The sequence below is a fragment of the Leptodactylus fuscus genome, chromosome 8, assembly GCF_031893055.1.
Source record: "Leptodactylus fuscus isolate aLepFus1 chromosome 8, aLepFus1.hap2, whole genome shotgun sequence".
Lineage (NCBI taxonomy): Eukaryota > Metazoa > Chordata > Amphibia > Anura > Leptodactylidae > Leptodactylus > Leptodactylus fuscus.
The window spans coordinates 18919138-18945613 of record NC_134272.1 but is presented as its reverse complement, the minus strand read 5'-3'; the positions used below and the strand labels follow the sequence as shown (position 1 = coordinate 18945613).

General features: G+C 42.3%; 1 protein-coding gene across 1 annotated transcript in view; it reads left to right on the top strand.

Moving 5' to 3' along the window:
• The window catches only part of LOC142217155 (uncharacterized), a 31575-nt gene extending 5690 nt beyond the window's left edge, over positions 1 to 25885 (top strand). The window contains exons 3-14 of the mRNA XM_075285346.1: positions 5298 to 5627; positions 6009 to 6305; positions 8097 to 8381; positions 9294 to 9389; positions 9702 to 10067; positions 10780 to 11079; positions 15138 to 15488; positions 18078 to 18392; positions 18726 to 18836; positions 23143 to 23427; positions 24888 to 24956; positions 25827 to 25885. Of these exons, the coding sequence (XP_075141447.1) occupies positions 5298 to 5627; positions 6009 to 6305; positions 8097 to 8381; positions 9294 to 9389; positions 9702 to 10067; positions 10780 to 11079; positions 15138 to 15488; positions 18078 to 18392; positions 18726 to 18836; positions 23143 to 23427; positions 24888 to 24956; positions 25827 to 25885 (2864 nt within the window). The remainder of the gene's footprint in view (positions 1 to 5297; positions 5628 to 6008; positions 6306 to 8096; positions 8382 to 9293; positions 9390 to 9701; positions 10068 to 10779; positions 11080 to 15137; positions 15489 to 18077; positions 18393 to 18725; positions 18837 to 23142; positions 23428 to 24887; positions 24957 to 25826) is intronic.
• The last annotated feature ends 591 nt before the right edge of the window (positions 25886 to 26476 follow it).

Here is a 26476-nt window from a genome sequence, read left to right as displayed (position 1 = left end):
TATGTTCACACATCAGTATTCCATCCGTCCGTTTGAATTCAGTTTGACACTTCAAAACGGACTGATACACATACTGATCTCTACTCTGGTTACAATTGCTACTTTTAATCCCCTTATCTGTCCTCTAGGGGTCGGAGAGCGTTTGCTATCAGTATACAATCAGTATGTGCCTCAGTCCGTTTTGAAGTGTCAAACTGAATTCAAACGGACGGATGGCATACTGATGTGTGAACATACCCTTATCTGCCTGAAAATGGCTGACACCTGGCGGACTTCATTATGTTAATGAGGTCTGCCACTGTCTGTGTGTAACCGCCATTTTGATAGTCCACCTCTCCGTCATTCTGGTCCCATTGTGGACCTGTATGACGGAGAGCTTGCCGCTGTTGTGAACCTAGCATAAGGCTATGGCTACACTATAACTTTTGTCATACAACCAAAGATGTCGCCCTATGATTCTTTCACTCATGTTAGTGAATGGAGTCACATTGCAACCTGAGGGACCCAATGCGACTCCATTCACTAATGTGAAAGAGTCCCAAAGGGACACTGCGATCTTTGGTTGCATGAAGGAAGTAGTAGTGTAGCCATAGCTGTTTTGCACACTGTATTGTGCGTGAAAATGCACTTTAAACGTGTATAATGGCAAAAACTGGACGGGCGATATTACATATGGCAGTAGGGTGGGCCCCTGGAAATAATCCCACTGGTAGGCCCTAGGCACCCCAGTCCGACCCTGTGTACGAGGGGGGCCCAAAAGTTTCCAGAATGAGGCTGCTGCGCGCGCAGTTTTTGTAGTACGCGATTCTGCAGCTAGTTATTTGTTCAACCACGCCTTCTCAGTCAGTGTGCCAAGCGGCGTTGATGTGGAAGGTTTCATCTACCCGCAGTGAATTTTCTTGCAAGAGCTGTTTTGTCCAGCCATCTTTTCTCTTCATGGAGAAGTTTTATGAGCAGCGCGCGGCTGTGAAGTTTTGCTTTCTGCTCGGGAAAAAAGCATCAGAAACCGTTCAAATGTTGAAGACCGCTTACAAGGATGACGCTATGTGTCAAGCTCAAGTTTACTCATGGTTCACCCGCTTTAAAAATGGTGAAATGTCAATTAATGATCAACAGCATTCTGGACGTCCGTCAACTTCCCGAACGGACGAAAGTGTCCAAAAAATCAACGAGCTTGTGCGTAAAGATCGACGACGAACCACTGACCGTCAACCAGGTTTTCTACTTGAGGTTCTCAAGAGGTTGTGCAACAGTGTGCGGCGAAAAAGGTCCGAAATGTGGCAATCTGGTGATTGGTTTTTCCACCACGACAATGCCCCAGCCCACACCGCCATCTCGGTGACCACTTTCATGGGAAGAAATGGCATGGCTGTCTTGCCCCACCCACCCTATTCACCTGATATGGCTCCCACACATCAAAGTAGATTAGTTTAAAAAATGTTTTGAACAATGGCAGACGAGATTTGACAAGTGTATTGCTGCTAATGGAGAGTACTTTGAAGGAGATTGAAGGAATTTTGTACAAAAATATAAATACACGCTTCAAAAACAACTTTTCTGGAAACTTTTGGGTACCCCCTCGTATTATATCAAACCCTCCACACACGCTCCTTTAGTTTATATGAGGCCAGTCATCCTGTGGTCTGTCGCTCTGCTAGGAGTTGACATTGTGGTTTAAGCTTTCACTCTTACAATGAGAAAACAAATTGTGCGTTGGCGACTTTCCAAATCTAGCCATATTATTCCTATTACTGGGGTGTGGCTAGGACGTCACAGCATTGCTCCATAGTATCAGCAGATTTACTTATGTGCAACCACAATGGCCTCAACATGTCAGATCAGGAGTTATCGTTCCACTGTGTAAAGTTTATAATATCCATCCACTGGTGATAAGATTTCCCATTATACTTTCCATATCAAATATTCACAGTGTTCAGGATCTCTGCTGAAGTCACTGAATGAAAATCCTTATTAAATTTAAGGCAATATTCTGTAAATCTGTCCTATGTCTGTGATAAGCTCACAGAAGCTCGGCCATACTGTATTTGTAACAAGCCCCACAGCTGTGTGTACATCTGTGATACTAGGGTATGTATACGCTATAATGAGTCACATTCAGAGACTGTAAACAGAGATCTTGAAAATCAGTGGCGTAACTACCACCATAGCAGCAGAGGCAGCAGCCACAGGGTCCGGGACGTTAGGGGCCCAGTGACAGCCGCTACCGCTGATATCATTATACTCGGGGGGTCTTTTCGGACCCCCGAGTATAATGATTGGCGGACCAGGAGAGGTAAGCAACATAAAAAACACTGTTACTTACCTCTCCACAATCCGTGCAGACTTTGGCCTAGTCGTCTGACGTCTCATGACTCCAGCCTGCGTCCCGGGTCATGTAACGTCTGACGTCATTGAAGGTCGACTAGTTCGGAGACCAACAGCGTAGGAGACGGGAGATAGGTGAGTAACAGAGTTTTTTTCATGTTTTTCTCCCCCTGGGTCTCTGGTTATTATACTCTGGGGTCTGAAAAGACCCCAGAGTATAATAATTGTTTATGAGTGTCCACAGTGGGACATAATACTGTGTGCAGGGGCCACTATGGGGGATAATACTGTGTGCAGGGGCCACTATGGGGGATAATACTGTGTGGAGGGGCCACTATTGGGGATACTACTGTGTGCAGGGGCCACTATGGGGGATAATACTGAGTGCAGGGGCCACTATGGGGGATAATACTGTGTGCAGGGGCCACTATGGGGGATAATACTGTGTGCAGGGGCCACTATGGGGGATAATACTGAGTGCAGGGGCCACTATGGGGGATAATACTGAGTGCAGGGGCCACTATGGGGGATAATACTGTGTGCAGGGGCCACTATGGGGAATAATACTGTGTGCAGGGGCCACTATGGAGCATAATAGAGCGCGCAGGAATACGTAGGAGGGGGTCAGTCGAGGTCTTCGGTGTTGGGGGGGGGGGCCATGTCAAAAGTTCCATTCCTAGTTACGCCACTGCAGTACATGTATACCTTATACAACAAAGTGACAATGTAATCTGATTGTGGGATTGAAGGAGTTGAGAGAATGGAGGGGGGTGGAAATATAAATGTTAAGTATTAACGTTAAGGAACAAAGTCCTAAGTTGATAACAAACTGCAGTGTGTGCACTATGCACCATGTATTGTAGATACACTGTATAAACGATCATTATTACTTATTAATACGTGGCCAAAATGTGATAAGAAGTAACAGTTGTCATGTTTTCATCTGTGAAGCTAAAGGGAGTTGTCCCAGATCATGTCAGTTCTGCAGTAGTGAAAGTGCAAATAGAAATATTCCACTCCTTTAATCCCTTATTTTCGTACACTGTAGCCATTTACATTAATGTAACCATGTACTGTTCACACCACCCCGTGTGTTCACCTGATTGTAAGGAAATCTCTACCTTTCTTTAAAGTGAGTGCATTACATAGGGATGATTTACTGTAAGTGACAGTTTGGAGACAATGCAGCATTGTAGGCATGTACATGGGAGAGGATAGACGTGTGAGTACACAGAGAGTGTCCCCGACTACTGAGAGTTATAAGCAATAGTGTGGATTACAAATAAGAATATCCACATCATACGTCAGAGGTTCTAATATTCCTAATAATTTATAGTATCTGTTCTATTTGTAACCATGAACACCTCGGTTTGCATTTGCCAAGGATTGTGCCGGACTATTTTCTGCAGTTCTACAGGTAAACAAGTTTACATTGCACTGATCTGTGAGAGAAGTGTCCTAGATTCTGGGCCAACTGGATTTGTGCCTCAGGTCACCTGACTGGTCTTGGAGTGCCACAGCCCTCTCTTCTTCTAGTTACTGAAGACTCACAATGATCCGTTTCCTGCTTTAGAAATAGTCAAGCTAGCGTCACATCTGAAGTCCTGGACAGAGGACTTTTCTCTCTGCCAGTTCCAGTATAAAAACGAACACCTGACGGATACCCATCATAGCTAATGGGATCCGCGAGTGTCCGTGGGTAACTTCTGTTTTAGCAGAGGGGCTCTCAGTCATTCTGGCACCCTGGCAGACATGAACAACGGAGACCCCGATTGCATGTGTGACTCTAGCCTCAGATGTGATCCTCAAATATAACAACTATGGAAAACTACAATTTCACTTCCTTTTCTTCACCAGTTAAAGGGGTTTTCCAGGCAAAAATGGACAACCATTATAACTTTTAAATCAGCTGTGGGCATTGAAAAAAATTTACAAAATTCATATTCACCTGTCCCAGATGCTCCGTGGCATACCGACACGTTCCAATCCTTCTGCTGAGTGGGTCTCTTCCAGAGTTCCGCTCATGCCACTAATTGATCTCAGTAGTCACCTGACTGGCATGTGAATGGCATATAATGTCACTACCTGTGACATCGGGGTCCTCTTTCTGAGGCCTGCTGAAGCCACTGATTGATGTGGCTGCTGTGGCCAATCAGCAGCTTCAGAGGAACTCCGGAAGAGGCCCGGATGAAGCCACTGGAGCAGAAGAACTGGGATGTGCCAGGTGGACACCAGAGCATTGGGGACAGGTGAGTATGCTTCTTTTTTTTATTTATAGCAGCCGGTTGATTCAAGAGTTAAAGGGGTTATCCAATTTTGCCTACACAACCCCTTTAAATTGTAGCGAGAATTCTTCTAGTTATAGCCAAGATCCCAACCATCACTTACAGTATAAGAGTGAAGTCTAATCTTATTTCCCCACATGGGAACCCTTGATAAATATTCCCACTTCTGGGGGACCCCTAATGTCATGTCTCCCTTTGAAAAAGCTTGGTGTTGAGGCAGTCAATGCTTATACTTATCCTATACTTATCCTATCCTGTACTTAGCATTTAACCCTGTTGTTACAAAGTGTTTTGGATGCTTATCTATTGTAAAATGACTGGTCTTATTATTACTGTGTTCTGGGGAACCCCTGAAGCCTCCAGGGTTTTAGGAAGCCTGTTTGGAGAACAGTGAGAAGGTGAATACTGGGTTTGAGAATGTTACGGATTCATGACTGGCATAATCCTGAACAGATATTCTATAATAATAATGTAATATCTTCAGCATCTCCACTTGTGTTGTGTGTACGTTTATATATGTGTCTGTCCATGTATGGCCATCTTCATATTTACATGGTCTGTCTTTCTTGCACATGACTTTTGCCAAAACAATGGACAGTTCTCGAACATCCACCACTATAGTGAACGGTTTTGATAGGTCCCACTCAAAGATTGAAATATCCTATAACCATCTGTTTCCACTTACAGGTCAAGCACTGGAGGTCACGGTTCCTCCCTCACACATTGGGATACTTCAAACTGATGTTCTTTTGCCTTGCACCTTCAAAGTGGGAAACAATGCAGTAAATTTACAGTACTTGGCCATCTTCTGGAACATTGGAGAAAAGGAGATTCTAAAATACGACAGTAAAACAAAGGGGTTTACTTCACGATTCACCATCGATGAGCAGAAGGTCACACGGGGTGACGCCTCTCTGACCATCCGCAATGTGACGGTGTCTGATAAGGGCACATACAGGTGCACGGTGGTGTACAGTCCTGACCAGCAAGGAAAGAATATACAGTTAAATATTCTGGGTAAGTACAATATGGGTCCATAGTGGTAAAGGGGATGTTTTCAGTTGTTTTCTGGGCCCCTTGAGCCTAGCAGTAACATGAAACACCAGCTCCACAACATGTGCACCTACACATAGAAATAATATGTGCACAGCCGTGTATGTCAGTTCATTGAGGGCTCTGGAGGTCTGTATTATGACCACGTAGGTCCCTCATGTGCCATTGTATGGTGCTAATATCCAGGTCCATATTCCAGCTCTGTAATACATCATGTGCAGTAATGTAAGTCGTGCAGCTTCCAAGTACAGCAACAACAACAAAGTCGCTCCTTTCCTCAACACTTAGCATTTAGGGAAACATTTTTAAGTATAAGTCCTAATTTTACATTGTTTTTTACATCAGCTGTTCCAGTGGTGAAGATACAAAAAAAGGCCGTCCAGAGGGGTGTAACAAGTCTTCTCCAATGTTCTATCACAGACTTCTTCCCACAAGACATGAGCACGATTTGGCTCAAGAATGGTCAGATCTTAAGTGGATCAGTAACACAGGATGAGACAAACAAAGATAAGACCTTTACAAGGACCAGTTCAGTCAATGTCACTTTTCTTGAAGAAAGGGGTAATCCAGAAATGACTTGTCAGGTAGAACACAACTATCTTCAAGAACCCGTTAAGGATTCCTACATTGTAGAGTATGGAGGTGAGTACAGCCTGACAGAAGAACAACTTACATGTCACATATTCAATATCAATATTCAATTTTCAGTATCTTGGATAGTGACCTTAAGTAACCCCTTACGTTCACAGACCACAGTAATTCAGGAATGTGTACAAATGGTGGAGGCTACTTAGCTCATTCTTTTTAGGATATGTTCACCTCTACGTGGGTCAATCCATTCTTGTATAAAGACAGTCGGCTTAATGTTAGACATCAATGGATCCAGAGGGAATACTTTGACTATGATGACGTCCATCGGGTTTCCATTATTTTCTCATTAACTTGCTGAGCAAAAAAGTGGTCTGATGACCACAACAACATTGCCCTCCATTTAATAAGGTTCTTGTACCAGGTGTATGGTGTATGTTGCAGCTTCGTACTGGCACAAATCAGTTTAGACAATGTCATTATTGGTATGCTCCAAAAAGAACAAATGCTCACACTTTGCAAGGCAAGTTGAGCTTTTCAGTGCAAAATTATGGTAAAAAATAAACCAACCATGGGTTGGCTCTGTAAATGAAGTAAATGAACCTTTTGCAATGACATATAATTATGTATTGTTTACTAATACGGTGTGTTCTGAGACAAACACAATTTAGCTAAGGGGCAGGTTCACATCTCTGCCCCGAACTCCGCTTTCAAGTTTCCGAATTCTGCTGATAGGAGATGGAAACCCGGCAGATCACCCGTGAGCGTCTTGTGGTCTCCGCGGCAAAACCGGTTTTCTTTAACTGGACACAAAGTCCTGCATGTCCTACTTTGTGTCCGATTTAAAAAAAAAAAAAAAAAATGGTTTCGCCGCGGAGACCACAAGCCGCTCATGGGTGGACACTTTGCAAACCCATTCAAAAGAATGGGTTTGAAAAATGACTGCCGGTTTCTGTCTCCTGTCCAGTTTCTCGGGCAGAAGACGAAAACATGAAAGCGGAGACCGGGCGCTGGTGTGAACCCGCCTAAACCAGTGGGACACAAACAGTTGTATGATTCATGTCTCTATCTGAGCAGATTGAATAACATAGAATTCTTGTAGATTCTCCTATAGCAGCAGTATATTCCATACATATTGTTTTTACATAAATCAATACAATTTGCACAACATTGAGAAGGTATTTTGAACCTCTTTCAGGATTGCCCATTGAAGTGCTCTTGGAGTGATCTTAATAAGATGTTCACTATTTGGGAAACTAGCCACAATCCACTCCAATTGTAGACAATTTATCTAATAATGGATTGGTGTGTAGTCCACTGCTCTAGTAGCCTCCTATATGTAGCCTTTTGACTTGGAAGCTGAAAGGCCGGGTCCAAACTAATCATTCTTGAGAAGATCAGACTTGACAGTAACCCGACTTTGTGTATTTCCAAAGCATCCACTTGCTTTATTTATTTATTTATTTATACTGTAACTACTAGCAAGATATGCAAAATCCGTCATATGTCTTACTCCAATATGGCACATCTGCCTGGGCTAAAATTACACTGTCTAAACGTTAGTCAGTATTGTAAATGTGTGCCTCCAGAATGTCCAGTTTTCATCCAGTTTGCTTCTGTTTTTTGATGTTATATTCATGATTTCTTTATGACTACCTCTCTTCATCCATCCATTGCTTTGTCATCTTATTACATGTCCAGGATCATATAACGCTACAGTCTGGTCATATTATGGATTAGGGGGAAGGTTTGGCTTTTACCTGTTGTTCTCCTCCAGAATTCCAAACACTTAATGGTAGATGAAACAGTTTCTTATACAGTAACCAATAAAACATGTCTCCCCAGCTGCCCCCAGTGTCAATATCAAGACTTCTAAGACGCCCGATGGTAAAACTCAGATCTATATGTGTGAAGCAACAAACTATTCCCCACAAGCAGTGAAGATGAACTGGTTGTTTGATGGAAAGAGAATCGATTCTAGCATACAAGAAAGGAATGGATATTTTAATAAAGAGATTTATTACCAGATTCAGCTTGAAGAGAACAACCGACCGTCTGAGATCTCCTGCGAGGTGGAACATGAGACGTTACATCGTCCTATAAAGACGACACAGGAAATTAAAGTGGAGAGTAAGTCAACCACAAATTGCTATACACATAGTAAATAATATTGTACTTCATTGAGATGTTCTCCAGTGGTCGGCATATGGGTGTACTGATATATATATATATATATATATATATATATATATATATATATATATATATATAACCTGGATGATGGTTATAGGTCATTATTTGCTTTCTCATGTGCAATTCAAAGCTGACAATGTACAGGTCAATTCTTAGTGTTTACTGACATTGCAATGTCCAAATTGTCTGAAAGATTGTAGTGGACAAATGACCCACATACCGGCCATTTCTTGGACAACAACTTAAAAGACCAGGGATGCAACGACATGAATGTAGCAGCCATAGTAGGTGTTCAGAACATAGCAAATGTGGGAAGCCACGCTCCGCTGAGACATGTAGGTTCTACTGCTGGGTGGGAATTTAGGGTATAAACTGTAAATTGGTTGTACTGGAACAAAGAGAAGAAGCGGTGAATAATAAAAAGGTATTTTAGAGAGCTGATGTGACAGATCAAGGAAGCCAAGAAAGGGGAGAAAATACAGGCAGATGGCCATAATATTCATAACCTATTTACAGAACCAAGGGTGCATGTGCACCATAAAAGAAGACAAGGTAGCTGCTATGGTGCCCTTCCCTTTTATTATGTGCCAAGAATCTGTTCTAGATGAACTGCATTGTTAGCAAACATGGGGGAGAGAATAAGTGACCCAAGGGTCATGGAAAGAGTTTAGAGAGGGAAAGAAATGGGGGCCCAGTTTGCTTTAGCTCCCCATTTCTTCCTGGGCTCATCTTCATATGTTCATAAATGTGATATGTTCTCAGTCCAATAATGCAAGCTAGACTTCATTCCACATCTTCTGAGATATGACCCTAGCCTTGTATACATCTACTGTTTGTTCTGTATTTCAGATGACTGTAGGAGATCGTGCCATTTTGGTCTGATCGGTGTTTTAGTAGGATTACTGGTGACTTCACTGCCAGCTCTCTGGTATTTCATGAAGAAAGGTGAGAGGTGTAAATATTCTCAATGTTCGTAGTACGAGTTTCTTTCATCATCACCTTTTGTGTTTTATCAGTACATCATTTACATTGTTTTATACATTACAATTACATTTATAGAGCAGTGAAATTCCATTAATCTGGGATTTGATTATCAGATACTCTGGATTATTGGACACTAATGGGAGAACATGTAAAGTTGCAAGGACCTGCGATGGCTATTTCCCTTCTCAGAGAAATGTCCTTAAAGTCCTTTTCAGATTCTGGTGAAATCCAACTACTCATATGAATAAACTAAATATCTCTCCATTTCTACAGATTCCCAGCGGTTTCAGGTGGGTCACATTCACAGGATGGATTCTGTGGACGACAAAGTCACCATGTACTGTTTGGCTTCCAATTGTCCACAAGATGTACAGGTGACCTGGACAATTCTGGAGAATGATGGAGAGAAGATCATAATCTCAGACAATAAGCAGGGAATAGATGAAGAAACTCCTCTCAATGCCACAAAAGATTATAGTGTGGAAACAGACCGATCACACTCACATAAACTCTATAATGCCATCTCAATGCTGAGCTTCACACCAGTTGTATCAAAACACAAAAAGATGGAGGTCTTCTGCAAGTTCCATTGTAATGGGAGAAGTCAGGAAAAACGACTGGAATGCAGCTTCAATTTCAGTAAGTGAAATCAATGTTTGCCAAATTATTTCCTGCAAATTCTTTGTTGTGCTGCAGTAAGTAATTAATAAGGTTGTATTCACATGATGATTTCCAATTCATAGCCATTTTGAATGGCTGGTTTCTATCCATTCCTTGTCCATTTGTCCCCTTTTGACAGCCAAGTGTTATCCATTTTGCCGATATCAATTTCATTGGTCTTTTTTTAAATTTTTTAACCAACTTTCCTGGTCCCCACACGGTACAACGCCCCAATTACACACACTATAATGTCCCACAGTGGCCTCTTCAAACAGTATAATGTCCCATAGTGGCCACTTTTGGGGTTCACCATGCACAAACTATTATATTTCGGGGTATTTTCAGACAATGAGTATAATGATTGGAGGCCCAGGGGAGGTGAGGTTACTAACCTTTCCTGGGATCCAGTGTAAGTCCCTGCTGTCTTCGTCCCTCTCCAATGACAGACGTGGATTACGCCGGTGTCAGGCAGCACTCCAAGGAGTTAAGTAAAACAAATGAAAGGGTAGTGCATGGGGAAATAAACCCTTTTAATTGTTTCACATAAGTCCTTGGAGTGCTGCCTTTTTTTTTTTTGTTTATAGATATAGATATAGCTAGGTGGTAGCTAGATGGTAAAATATATTTCAATGGCAGGATATGGTCACTCACTATTATCAGTCTATTTCATTAAATGCATTTTTACATACAGAAAAGCCAGAACCGCCAGGCCCCGTGCAGCTGTCTCTGGGTGACAATGGAGACGTCCTGTGTTCTGTAACTGTGAGCAAATTTTACCCAAAAAATATCAGGATACAATGGAGCCACGGTCTCGGACATTTCCAAGATGCAGAGACAATTCGTGAGACATTTACAAAGAATGATGACTTCACATTTAATGTGAGAAGTGAATGTCGGGTCCCTGGTCATCTCTTCAAGGATCAAGGCTATAGAGTACGAGCAACATGGAGCCATGGAGAAAAGTCTGGGCAACAGGAAGTGTCGATAACAGGTAAGAAACTTCTTCATTACAACAAGTTTACCGCCATTACAGGAACAATAAATATAGAAAAAGCACAAATAAAATCCTGCTCTGCTACCCTTAAAAGGATAAACCATTAGCGCTAGATGTGTGCCCCACTTCTGCAGACCCCATTTGCATCCTCATTAAGAGGAGAGAGGGTCACACATGTACGGGTCTCTTGATTCACTTTTACAGGAGTTTAAAAAAATCTGAGCAGATAGATGGGAATACCCCTTCAATCTCCTTTTCTTTGCTTTGATTTTGTCACACACTGCCAATAAGGGGGTGTAAAACATAAACTACTACTTTGTGGCCTAGGAGATCTGTCATTTCCACTTAATCCCAGGCTATAAGACAGCTGCCTGCAGACGGATCTTCACTGCAAAGTTCCTTCTCAGCCTTGGTAGCTGCTGGGTAGAGATGTTTCATCAAAAGTGGGCAAATGTCAGATGCCAAAGTATTGCGCAAGTGTCATATTGTAATGAATATCACACATGTATGATATGTTCTGGGGATCAGAAGGTATACAGCAGCCTGTCTCCATGCCCAGGAAGGACAGCTACCATACTGTGATATACCCCAGCATCATAGTGGATGACATTTCTTCAATGTGCTGCGACTGAAATTGGAACGGGTTTTAAACCTGCAGCATGTGATTTACTGCCATGAGTTTTAGACTAGGGCCATGCATCGAATTTGACCATCACTCCCAAAGATCACAATCTCTCCTTTTGATGGAGATGCAGGTCATACAGCACACAAAGCTCCATTCATTTCAATAGGACTACCGGATTTAGATGAAGCACAGCACATCTGGTGATCCCATTGAAATTAATGGACCAATGCCTGTCTGACCAGCTGCTCTATTCAAAATGGGGGTGCAAAACACCCCACTTCTTATGATCAGTAGCGGTCTCACTGGTGAGACCCCAACAGATCAGCAAATAACCCCCTAGCCTGTGGATTGGGGATAACTTGTTTTTAACTTCCAATGGACAGACAACCCCTTTTAGCTTATTTATCATCTTTAACCCTTTCGCTGCCAAGCACGTAGCTATACATGCTCAGAAGGTGGCACTTCAGTAGCGGAGGATGTAGCTACTACGTCCTCCCTACTAATGCCAATATCTCATGACTGCATGCAGATATCTGGATGGTTTAAGATTCGTTTTAAAGATAAGAATCTCATCTTTCATATGATACCTAGCACTTGCTGATAGAAGTTATAGTTTTGGACCGATTCACTGTTGAATACACTATTTGGCATTGAGATCTAACTGCAGATATCAATTCCCGACTGCAATTCAACAGTGATTCGCTCCAAAACTATACGCTATATCATCAAAAGCTAGATATCACTTTAAAGATGAGATTCTCATCTTTAAAATACAATTTAAAGCATCAAGATATCTTCATGTAGCCCAGAGATATAGGGCTCTAAAGAATCCCCCCCTCCTGTCTCGAGAAGTATGAGTAGCAGAAGGGGAGGGGGGGAGCAGCCCAGCAGCGTGCAAGAGATAATGAATGATCATCATTATCTGTGCATAACTTGTATGTGACACCAGGAGGGGGGTGGCAGGGACTCATCTGTCCCTATTAACCCTTCTCCTGCCAATCAGAGAGCATACTATTCCTTTGCCCTCTGATTGTCACATACAAGTATAATGTAATTTCCCCTGAGTTTTACTAGTGGGGTATTCTTATGCAATACCCTCTAAACATAATGAGGAAGTTTGTTGGTGCTGTGACCTAGACGTTTACCATTGTCCAGGTCACAGCGCCAAAAAACAGTCGCACCAAACACATACACAACATATACAATGTCATGAATAAAGTTTACATTTCACCCAATCCCTGTCCTGTCCATACCTGAGCTTTCTACAGTAAAATACGTCTCTAGTGATGTCCGTTACACGCTAAAATAATAGTAATAACGATTATCACTAGAGATGAATGTATAGTTTGCTAAAATTTTTATAGGGGAAAATAATAACATTTTTATTTAAAGTCCTATTTAATTTGCATGCAAAAAATGGGATGGCACATTTCTGCGATTATGGCGTTTCTTTACCACCCGCCCCTGTAAATATATACATGTGTGGTATGTATGAACGCCTCACATATTGCAGTTTTTTGGAAAGTACAATGTGTTTGCAAAAAGGGATTTCTTGAGTCGCACTTTAGTGGCAAATTTTAATTTTTGTGTAATTTTTGCTAGCAATCTCTGTTTGCTGCATAGTTGCATGAAGGTTGTTGTATATATGAATTACTAAATTGTGTTTTTATATATAGTATGCTTTGTAATATGAAAAAAGTTAGATTTTGGTATCACAGTCACAGTTTGCAAGGTGCAGTATAGCTTTTTAATATATTGGTGAATAACAGCAAAATCCTGCTTGTCTTCTGTATTCGTGTTTTTGGGAGTCTGAGCTCTTGTTGTAGTTTGATGTTTGTGGTACATATAGTATATATACACATTGTATACACCATAAGCTATTATTTTAATTGTATTTTGTATATGAATGTGAGCTTGAACATGAATTTTAGGTGCAAATATGTGTTTTAGTGCATTTTTTAAAAAAATTATTTGTGTTTGTCACAAAGTTGCATGAAGGTGGATGTGGCTATTGATGACCCATTGAGACATATGTAATCTTCAGGTTGTCTACTTTCAAAAAATATATAGGGTTTAGGGGTTCACTTACTTTTAATGGTGTTTAATCCCTACATTTTATAGGATGATACTTTTTTAACATTTCCAGCTAAAAAGCAGATTTTTGTTCCTTCCGGTCTGGTGATTTTCTGAAGCCTCGTGCATGCGGGTGTAGGCCATTGTGATATGAATTAACTCTGCACATGCTGAACTCTTATTTTTAGGAGGTTTGGTGCATATATTTTTTTTGTTTGGTTTCCGCTTTTAGCAACTAATATATTTATTTGCATTTTTTCATAAAACATTCAATTAAAATCAAAATTGCATGAAGGTGCCTGTTCGCATACAGTAACAAGTGGCATTCTGACAATGCTGCAGGTCTCTATTTTAAAAAAATATATAGGTATGGGGGGGGTTGTATGCTTTTTTAATGTTGCAATTTAGGTTTGATTTGTCCATCTCAAAACTGTGAAAACTGCTCTGGCTACTGGAAGTGCAAAATTTCCATAGACCCTTGGCAGTGAAAGGGTTAACTATGAAGAATCCAATGTCAGACATACTCTTCTATAATGTTGATAGCAGCTATGGTCTGAGCCATCTATAGCTTGGACTTGATGGACCTGTTTGTTTATTTCACCTAATCAACTATCATATGTTGCTATCTATACTGTTGCTTTCACCTATGGTTAGTGACACAAATGTACTAGCATAGGGGATGATGTTCCTTTCCCTGTTTTCACTGAAGCTAAGGTACAAGGGCAAGGCATAAGGTGCTGCACTTGCCAGGGAAACCATTTAATGCCTAGAAAATGTTGTGCATGGATTTCCTAGGACATGTACATGGTGCTCACACTGTTGCCTTGGCAGCTGTAGCACCCAGTTTGCACTATTATCTTTCTACACTCAGGTCAGGAGGATTGTATGTGGGCCATTGCCTGTAACATACTGAATAGATATGTCATGGTCTTCATATGTTCAAAGAGCCCTGTATAATAATGAGCTGTGCACAATCGAAAGGTCAGGTAATAGTTTATCTTTAGAGATGAGCGAGTACTGTTCGGATCATCCGATCCGAACAGCACGCACGCATTGAAATGAATGGACGTAGCCGGCACGCGGGGGGGTTAAGCGGCCGGCCGGCGTCAAAGCGGAAGTACCAGGTGCTTCCATTCATTTCAATGCGTTCGTGCTGTTCGGATTGGCTGATCCGAACAGTACTCGCTCATCTCTATTTATCTTCTTAAAGGCATGGCAGTGGACTTAAGGTTTCGGTCATGGACCTTTGTCAGACATGTATGCTGCCCATATCTCTGTGCTAAAGGCAATGATGCCATAAGAGAGGCGCTTTCTCTCACTTACTACCATCTGTGTGTTCCTTTACCTTGTGTTACAGACTGTGAATGGCATCTGGTGATGGGAAAGATTGAGAAACCTACATTCATAGATGGTAAAGAGGCTAAACTGCTTTGCCAAATCTCCGGGTATTTCCCTGATGCTCTGGATGTGACGTGGTTAAGGAGAGCTGCAGAAAGCCAGGAATTCTATGTTATATCTGCCAGTGACAAATACAAGATCCCAGTGGTGGAGGCCACACAACAAGAAGATAAGACCTTCACTGTGAAAGCCTGCCTGGTCCTATCTGTGTCAGCCGCAGAAGATTACGGGTCAGAGATTATGTGTCGGGTGAGACACCCCAGTCTGGAGACACCTCTGGAGAAGAAAACGGGAGAACTCCAGGTGATCGGTGAGTCTGAATGATTAAATGCAGGTTCAGGATCGAAATGCTGGGACAGATAAAGTAATAAATATACACCAGAATCCTTGTGTAATTTGTCCCTAAAGGATGGTGTGCATGCCTTACACCTCAAGGGATTTCATGAGCAATATATATTAAGTGTATATTATATTCCATTGTTTGGTCTAATGTGTTGATGGGGAGATGCCAAATGGTCTTCACAACTATCACCTCTCACAACGAAAGATTTATTCGATGCAACGATTAGCCTGAATAAATATATTTCAGTTAGCACGTATCAAGATGTCTTTACTGATCTTACTTAAAGAGTTTATTAAAAAAATAAATAAAAAAAAAGGACGTATAAGACAAGTTCAAATAAACAGCAAGATCAGAACAGACCATCGCAACAGCAGAGGCCAATGTAAGAACAGCACAGGAACATAATGCAGTTCAGAACAAGGAGGGACGTTGTGGAAGGAGGAGCCGGTAGGGGAGGTGTGGGGTAAGGTGAAGGTAAAGGAAAAATAAAAAAATAAAAAAGGGGGAGGGAATCCCAGTGACCCGACCAACAGAAGAAGGCCTGCCAAAAAGAAAGAACATGCAGCCTACCCTACGAGATCTCTATAGTCCTGGAAAAAGGAGCTCCAGGCCTCAGTGAAAGCCTCATGTGTATTCCAGAGTTTAGCGATGAGATCCTCCATGTATTTGCTATCTTGCACGCTTTACTGATCTTTCATAGAATGTACCGTACATCACATCAGTCCAAAGTGTCACCCAACTCCATTTATTCTTGTGCCAGGTTGAATATTGACATTCATAATATTTTTTTGTATTGTACTTGTACATGAGAGGTGTGAAATTTAGATAGTCACTGCCTTGATCATAACTTGAAAAATCCACATGAATCAAACCCCTGAGTGGACAATTTTTTTAACATTATCGCAGGAGCTGACAAAGGCTGCTATTCTATTATGAACACATACACCGTGGCCATATTGGGGACCTAAAAAAAAAAAGTTACCTGTGGATCCCATGGACTATGATGGGTCTTCCAGTTTTCCACCCAAAATTGCAGAGAAAAGTCATTTTGTCTCTGTATTTTTCAAGCGTAATGAGGAATAGACTCCCCAAACACTCTCCAAGCACACGTGAACGCATGTGAAGTCACCCCCATGTTTTCCTAGTAACCCACTAACATATTGTACTTTGGTATGGAAAACTGGACCCATTCCTACTAACGCATGTTTACATTAGGTGGTTCAGATTAAATCGACATGGTCATCTAGGCCTATAAAAGTTATGGCGTCGGTGAGGGACCAAATATGTCCTACTAGCTTTTGCCCGCGACTTCGTCTGCCGGTTGATGGTTTGCCTGCTCCGGCATTTTGGCAGCTCGCAACCTGCCCTGCTGCTGAACTTGTTCCTCGCGCCGTGCCTGTGATTGTTCTGGCATTTCAGCACCTCACTGGGACGCCATATAATGAGCGTGTTGTTGGTGTTGATGATCCACCTGCTGCAGCGTTTCAACAGCTGTCATACTGGCCTGTTGCTGAACGCGTTCCTCGCGCTGTGCCCGGTATTGTTAAAGAATCTCAGCAGCTTGCTGGGATGCCATATAATGAGCGTGTTGTTGGCGTTGATGATCCGCCTGCTCCGGCGTTTTGGCAGCTCGAGTTTCATTCAAATCCGTTCAGCCGTTTTTGCGTGATTGAGTAACAAATAGGGTTGAGCGATCGGGATCGGAAATGTTCAGATTCTGATTGGCAATCAAGTAAATTTCATGATCGCCGATTTCCGGTCCCAGAAATCTGAGATGTAGCAGAGCTGAGTATACAGTAAAGTAGGGACGAAGCAGAAGAGTAGATAGTATTTATCTACTCGCGAACTTCGCTCAACTTACCTGGACAGAAGTGCTGTCGCTGCTGGTTCCGTTCTTCTCGCTCCTCTTCTGTTAGAGATGCTGGGAGAAGGCGGAGCTTGTGACTTAGGAGAGTGTGAGTGGGTACTGGGAGGGGAGACGTGAGTGATGCACTCACATCTCCCCACCCACACTCTCCTAAGCCACAACAATCCCCGCCTACTCCCATCATCTCTAATACTAGCCTAGGGAGGTGGGGGCGTGCACTGTGCTCTGAAGGAATATCAATGTCAAAGAGGACCAGACCAAGAAGAACGGGGAGCGGCAGTGGATCTGTGCAGGTAAGCGGACACCAGGGGAGCTAAATAGCCGAGGGATTTTTTTTTTAATCACTACACAGCGTGGAGTCCAAAAATTGAAATGATTTTTGGATTACGTGTTGTGTAGTGAATAGGATTGTTTTTAAAATCCGATCTTCGATTATTAAAAAAAATCCCATTGACTTGCATTGGGATCGAAATTGGGTTCGGGATCGAATGGAAAATGATTGGAAATCAGATTTTAAAAATGATCCTGAAATTTCAAGATTGGCTCAACCCTAGTAACAAACATACAAACTTTCACATTTATAATATTAGTAGGATAGTAGGATGAAATACTTTTAAAGAGGGCTCTATGAGGGTAACCTGCCAACTGCCTTTGCTAATCGATGTATTCTTATGTTTTACATTGTGCAGGAATCCGAGCTGTGAATGTGAAGCTTTTAAGTAAAGATAAATTGAGAGCAGAAGTTTTATATTTCACCCCAAATAAAGGTGAAGATATAGAAATTAAATGGAGCCGATGTAAGGACAACCAAAAATATGAGGAATATAAAGATATTACTTCAAATATATATCCTAATGGTGATGGCAACTACACAGGAGTCTGTGAGATTACATTAAAGTCTCATACACTACAGATGAAACAAAATGAAAGAAAATACTATAAAGTGATTGTGAAACACTACACATCCAATTCTGTAATAGAGAAGATCATCCTGCGAGAGAATGGTAAGAGACATGGATACTCATAAGCCTTGTATGTTTCAATAGGAGGACATGTTGTGTAGATAATTGGGGAGATTTACTGCCAGGACCTGTCCTCAGGGTGTCTGACCTGTAAGATTGCCTGGCAAGTGATTGGTGCATGCAGGGGTTAAAAGGACCTCTATAACTAGATCCACAGGGATCGCAGCTCTGAAGCCTTCAAAACCGTGACTGAGTAGATGGGAACTAATAGATCCCAACTAGAACAGTAACTTGCCTATAGTGACGATATATTAGCTACCTCCATTATCTCTCTTGGAATAATACAAGTAAACAATATATTTTGTGTCTATCCAGGCACTTTTTATTTAACTGATAAAGACAAGAAGATTCCTTTGGGACAATTTTCTGAGCAGACACAGGACATAAACATCAATGCAGAAACAGAAATGCAGAAACCTCTAGCAGGTAAGATTCTCCCCCAGGTAAATAAGATGTCATGGCTGTACTCAGTATGATAACAAACCTACTACAGTGACAGTAACAAACAGGTAATGTGGGACGGCCTCTGTCCATATTCCCATTACATTAGATCCCTCACTGCATAATAATAGTCTAATTCTGTAAGATACTTACTAGTTGTGCAATTGTGCTCGAACAATGGAAGAAGGGGAAGGCAGATGCCAATGGTGTAACTAGGAATGGCGGGGCCCCATGGCGAACTTTTGATATGGGCCCTCCGGGCCCCCCCCTCCCTACTGACACCGACGCCAAAGACCTCGACCGACTCCCTCCTACGCATTCCTGCGTGTCCTATTATGCCCCATAGTGGCCCCTTCACACAGTATTATCCCCCATAGTGGCCCCTGCACATAGTATTATCCCCCATAGTGGCCCCTGCACACAGTATTATCCCTCATAGTGGCCCCTGCACACAGTATTATCCCCAATAGTGGCCCCTGCACACAGTATTATCCCTCATAGTGTCCCCTGCACCCAGTATTATGTCCCTTAGTGGCCCCTGCACACACTATTATGTCCCTCAGTGGCCCCTGCACACAGTATTATCCCCCATAGTGGCCCCTGCACACAGTATTATCCCCCATAGTGGTCCCTGCACACAGTATTATGTCCCTTAGTGGCCCTTGCACACAGTATTATGTCCCATTGTGGCCCCTGCACACAGTATTATCCCCAACAGTGGCCCCTGCACACAGTATTATCCCCCATAGTGTCCCCTGCACCCAGTATTATGTCCCTTAGTGGCCCCTGCACACAGTATTATCCCCCATAGTGGCCCCTGCACACAGTATTTTCCCCCATAGTGTCCCCTGCACCCAGTATTATGTCCCTTAGTGGCCCCTACACACAGTATTATCCCCTATAGTGGCTCCTACACACAGTATTATCCCCCATAGTGACCCCTGCACACAGTATTATCCCCCATAGTGTCCCCTGCACCCAGTATTATGTCCCACTGTGAACACCAATAAACAATTATTATACTCTGGGGTCTTTTCAGACCCCAGAGTATAATAATCGGAGACCCGGGGGAATAAAAACATAAAAAAACTACTGTTTCTTACCTGTCCCTGGCTCCTACGCTGTCTTCTCCGCTGCCGTCCCTCATCAATGACGTCGGACGTCACATGACCCGGGACTGGGGTTGAGCCGATCTTGAGATTTCAAGATCGATTTTAAAATCCGATTTCCGATCACTTTCCAGCCGATCTCGATCCTGATCGCGATCGCGAAATTTGCTCGATCGCCGATCTGAATCCGATCCTTTCCGAACCCGATCCTCAACCCTAGTCAATGCTTCTCTATGGGAAAAGTCACTTTTAGGGTTGAGCCAATCTTGAGATAACCTCCGATCTCGATCCCGCTGGAAAAGATCGGGTCGGAATTCCGATCGCGATCGTGAAATTTAATCGCCGATCGAAATCCGATCTTTTACGATCCCGATCGCTCAAGCCTACCCGGGACGCTGGCCGGGTTCATGTGACGTCAGAGACGTCAGTCAACTAGGAAGGAGGCCTGGCAGGATCGTGGAGAGGTAGGTAACAGTGTTTTTTATGTTCCCTTACCTCTCCCGGTCCCCCAATCATTATACTTGGGGGTCCGAAAAGAGTAGGAAATATAAAAACAAAAAACTTGAGAGTCTTCAGTAGTTGATATCTTTTTTTTAATGGCTAACTAATAATGATGACAGATTACAACGTTTCGAAGCTCTCGGCTTCTTCTTCAGGTATATCTAAAACAATTTCTGAAGGATGTATATTTATGTACAGAGGGACACAAAGGAATAGAATTCTAGGAGGAAGGGTAGAAGAAGGTTATTGGTTAATGTTACATACAAATAAACAATTCATCAATTTGTAATGTTCTTATCAGTTCAGAGAATGTCTTTTATGGCTGTTTCAGTTCAGTGATTTCTGTAGGATGCCATGAAGCCATGTGACAGATTCATCCCTTTTTGGAGAGTGTTAAACAATGTCATAAACTTGTACTCATAAATCCGTCTCTCTTTCCTGGATTTAAAATTCCCTCTTAAAACCAAAATTTTCATGTCATTGGTGATATTTAGAGATGAGCGAACAGTGAAATATTCGAGATTCGATATTCGTTTCGAATAGCCCCTCAATATTCGACTATTCGAACGAATATAGAACCCCATTATAGTCTATGGGGAAAAATGCTTCGTTTCAGGGGAAGCCACACTTCGACTCAGGAGGGTCACCAAGTCCACTATGACATCCCAGGAAATGATGCCAACACGCTGGAATGCAACTGGAACAGCAGGGGAAGCATGCCTGGGGGCATCTAACATGCCCAAGTACCTGTATTACATCACTATCTCGTTGGGATCTCTGTCAGCTTGCGATATGCGGGAGATGACTTTTTCCTATAGGAATGCATTGACCAGCGCTGATTGGCCAAATGCCATACAGAGTAAAGCATTTGGCAAATCAACACTGGTTCTGTGGTTCTGCCATCACCACAGAGAAGCAGATCACCACTGCACCGCTCCTCAGAACATCCGCAGACCCTGCCAGGACCCCCTGCACCAGGACCTGCAGAGCCAATTCCTGACCAGCAGCCGCCAAGACCATCTCTAGACCCATCGGATAGCCCAGAGGAGTCAACACCTGCGCCCACCCCTCCAGTACCTGACACAACGCCAGCAACACCAGCCGCAAGACAGGCGTGAACCCGCACAGTAAGGCGTCCGAATCTTCTGCCTACACAAACCGTCACTGAGAGTCACCAATCCTGTCCAATATGCCTGGAGGACTACGAGCCCGGAATGACCGTCACCGTACTACCATGTGCACACACCTTCCACCAGCCCTGCATAAGAACGTGGCTCCACAGCACCCCCACCTGCCCAATGTGCAGGACGAGATGCATCAGCAGGAGATGGAGGCGGAGACAAAGGTGGTCATGAGCGGCCTAACTGCGAACAACAAATAAGGGTGTAATAAACATTGACACCATTTTCCTCTTTACAATCTTGTGCGTTTCCTTTTATACGTTATTTAAGGTTTTCTCCATTGTCTCCATCATATCGCGGTTATGGCGATCACGTGCTGGGACGTACAGAGGTAGCAGCGGTGAATGGTGCAGCCCACGGGCACTATGGCGATTTACCATAGTTACATAGTGCGCCATTGTAAGGCTAGTTCACACGGGGCAATGTGGCAGATTTTGACAACAGATTTCGCCTGGGAATCTCAAACAACCGATAATAAGTAGCCACTTCAGAATGGGCCATTTCTCATTTTTGTTTTTAACCCTCAACATTAAAGAAAACTCAAATTTGGGTGGGATTGTAAAAAAATTCATTTGCATAGTTTTCTTGAGGCTAAAGCCTCCACGTCATGGGCCACAGCAAAAAAAGCACTTCAGGGAAAACCGCAGCGGCAACACATCATAGTTTTTCCTGTGGCGCTTTTCACAGGAAGTCTGCAGAGGATTCCTGTGCGGCACTTTCTGCTTCATATATAACTACGGAAACGCCGGCAGTTTCCCTTTAGTAATTGAAGCAGTAAGTCCACAGAGGAAACAATGACAGTTTTGGAAATCGCAGCATGTATAATACAAATTTCTCTGCAATGTGTGAATGGGATTCCCTAGATTCCCTTCCACTTTGCAGGGACTGTAAAACGCTGTTTTTTTTCTGCAGTGTTTCCAATGTGGCCAAACTGTGGCGCATAAACCACATGAGGCCTGGCCTAAGAGATTCTTTTTTTACAGTGTACACCATGTGGTAAGAATTACACAATAGGGCAGATTTATGAAGACTGGCGTATCACAGACCCAACCGGCTGCAGACTCTTCACAAATAAGACAAGAATTCCTAAAGTGTTTTTTTTTTTTAATAAGTATTTTTAGCCCCAAGTGGCATGAACCATTAATCATAAGATTCCCCATATAAAAGACTGCAATACAACTGTATGTCTCAATGCTATACAAGGCCTGGGAGGCTTTGGAAGGCTTCTGGCTGCCATAGCAAACAAATGGCTCCACATGGAAATTGTTTGGGCCACCGCTACTGAAGTGGAGGTGATTCTTCAGATTCCATAGTCACATCTTCATATTAACCATAAAACACAAATATGTATCAGTATGGTAACACTGGAACCCACCAATGAATCATTACCTTAGGTGGTGACGATTTGTCAAGGTTCCAAGGAATTATTTTGTACTTGGTGTACAGGTTGTCTAAATTCAAGTATGATAAATAATTGAATCCGATTTCTTTGATTTGCAGGAATCAGAGATGTGAGAGTGTCATATCTGGCTACAAAAAAACTGAAGGTAGAAGTTTTACATTTCATCCCAAAAGATATCAAAATCACCTGGAAAAAGAGAGAACATAACAACTATAATGAATATAAAGATGTTATTGTAGAAACAAAGGAAAACAGTGATGGCACCTACACAACTTCTAGTGAGATTAAATCAGAAGATAAAAGTAAAGAAAAACATTATAAAGTGGTTGTGGAGCACAGTGCATCAAATTCTGTCATAGAGAAGAAGATCCTACGAAAGGATGGTAAGAAACAGAAATACTTACATACAAGTACTATATGTTAAAAGTGACTGTGCCAACATGGACCTTTATTCCCTATCCATAGGATGGGGAACAAGTGTCTTATTGCTGAGGGCCCAAAAGTTCCTCTAAGGCCTCCTTGTGAATGGAGTACCAGTGTGCTTGGCTCTCAATTTACTTCTACGGGTCCATTTGTTGTGGAATTTCAGGCCTGAAAAAAAGCCTCCAATTGACTTCCATGGGTTCCTTTTTTTGCACCATAAATTCCTGTTGTGCGCAATTTATTCATTTTCTCAGTGAGAGATAATTTGTGTCTGCTTATTTTGCGCCAAAAATTGTAGGGTTTTGGATTAGCGACCAAATTTTTGTTCCTTACAACCTGCGAGTTAAGTATTTTTGTCACGTTTGTTACATCTTTTGTGCCTAAAATGTATATATATTTGTTGCCTGTGCCAAAGATCTGTCTTATGGTAAAGCTCAATACTTTAGTCAAATGGTATTTGAGGCAGAATTTTGGAGCTTTAAGAAACAGTCCATATTTATAAAGGTCTGTAAGACAGGTTTATGAATAGGTCTAAAACTACGAACAGGATTCATATTTTATGATGGTGCAAAGTTCAACAGTCAATTAGTCTCAGCTCTCTCCCACCTGCATAACTTCAGATCATATACATGCTGCAGCAGCTCTCTTCCACCTGCACAGCTTCAGATCAGACATATACCTGCTGCAGCAGCTCTCTCTACCACCTGCACAGCTTCAGATCAGACATATACCTGCTACACAGCTCTTTCCCACCTGCACAGCTTCAGATCATATACCTGCTGCAGCAGCTCTCTACCACCTGCACAGCTTCAGATCAGACATATACCTGCTGCAGCAGCTCTCTCTACCACCTGCACAGCTTCATATCAGACATATACCTGCTACAGCAGCTCTTTCCCACCTGCACAGCTTCAGATCAGACATATACCTTCTGCAGCAGCTCTCTCCCACCTGTATAACGTCACATCATATACCTGCTGCAGCAGCTCTCTCCCACCTGCACAGCTTCAGATCAGACATATACCTGCTGCAGCATCTCTTTCTCACGCCTGCACACCTTCAGATCAGACATATACCTGCTGCAGCAGCGCTCTCTCTACCACCTGCACAGCTTCAGATCAGACATATACCTGCTGCAGCAGCTCTCTTCCGCCTGCACAGCTTCAGATCAGACATATACCTGTTGCAGCAGCTCTCTCCCCCGCCAAAACTGCCCATTTTAATAAGACTTTAAAACAAAAGTACAAGAATAAAAATTGATGGAAATCCACTTGCATCTCTTATATATTTATTATAAAGGTATTTCATTTGTTAAAGCCTCGAGGACATGTATGCAGGTGCACTGAAGAAATGATCACGAGTCAGTGACTATATTATCTCTTACTGCTGAAAATAAATATTAAACTTTGTTTCTTTCCAGGTAAACATTATCTCATAGATGGTGAGAACAGGGTACTTCTTTTGCCTGAAACTACAATGCAGAACACAGGTAAGGCTACATTCACACAGCAAAAAACTGTTTTCCTTCTCATTGTCTTCTTCAAATTCTGGCCTTGAACATCTTACGGTAGAAAGTTGTGTCACAACTTTAGCTTTCTGCTACAACTTTGCCCCATTGTGTCTGTGCCCCACACTGTGGTTTTAGTGGCTGAATCAGTAACAGAATATGTAGGAAAATTGAGCAGCAAGTTTATTTTCCCAGTGTCCTGAATAAGAGACATTCACCACTGCCTGCTACTTGAAACAATGCAACAGGCAATATTCAGGCTAGAATTTGGAACTGATTTTGGAGCTGAAAATTCAAGTTGTGTTAATATACCCTAACAGTAAGACAGATAATATCCAGATGGGACAAGCCCTGTCCATGAGTGCTATCAGTTTCATAATGACATGATGGGGAGGGGGATTCTCCACCAATCAGACTCTAGTGGACTTGATGCATCCATGTGTTATGTGATCATCCATTCATTTAGCAGGTAGTGTACATTTGTACTTTATGGTTTTCTGATGCAATTTTTGAAGGAAAAACCTGTTGCGTATAAATACATACAGTGAACGTATAATGAACAGGAGGCTTTTCCCCTCTTTTTTTTCAATACACTCCTGTTTTGGCTTTAAAAACTGCATCTGAAAACCTGGAGTTGTCATTGTATACATAGTAAGCAACTAAGCAACCCATCAAACAGGACTCAGCTGATCAGATAAGAGCTGCCAGCTGAGAAGGGAAGAAGCAGCTAAGTGTCCGCCATGCCATTCCATATCTCATCCTGCAGAATTAATGGGATGTTCCTAAACATCATCACCAATGTAAATAACTGCTGGGAAATATATGTAATAAGTGTATATGTTCTTACTGCAGACACACAGAGAGAAGAAGAAGAACCAACATCCCATCCTATGAACATAGAGGAAGAATAAAAGGAAAAGGATAACCCCACCCCTTTTTTAAGCATAAAAACATTACAACAACGGCAGCGTCACTACTTATGTGTCTATGTGTAAATGCTTTGTGATGCTTCAGTATTTAGTATTGTATGTCATATTGGGTATTGGGTCAGATATACAACATCTGAATCAGCATGGGTGATATATGGTGGCATACATGCCCCATTGATATAGACTACCCCTCTATTCAGGATCTGTATGACAAGGTTACCAAATGGAAAAGTTTCCTGTATTAATATTCCTAGGAATTTTTACTTCCAGTGTTGACACTAAAACAAGACATATTGGGGAAAGTTTATTATTATTACTAAATAAAAGTAATTTAAAGAGGTTGTCCGTGAATTCTAGGAAACTCAGGGGTGGGGTAGGTGGGTGGAGAACAAAATAAAAAAGTAATATTCACTCTCCCCGTCAGATATCCTATAAGGGCTGGAGTTTACCTACTGTCAGAAGATTTCAGTATTGAATGGGTGTTAAAAAATTTGCTAATAAACAGAACAACATGCAGATGCAGAAATTACTAGCGATACTGTGTACTATGACAAATATGTGAAAATCACTTAA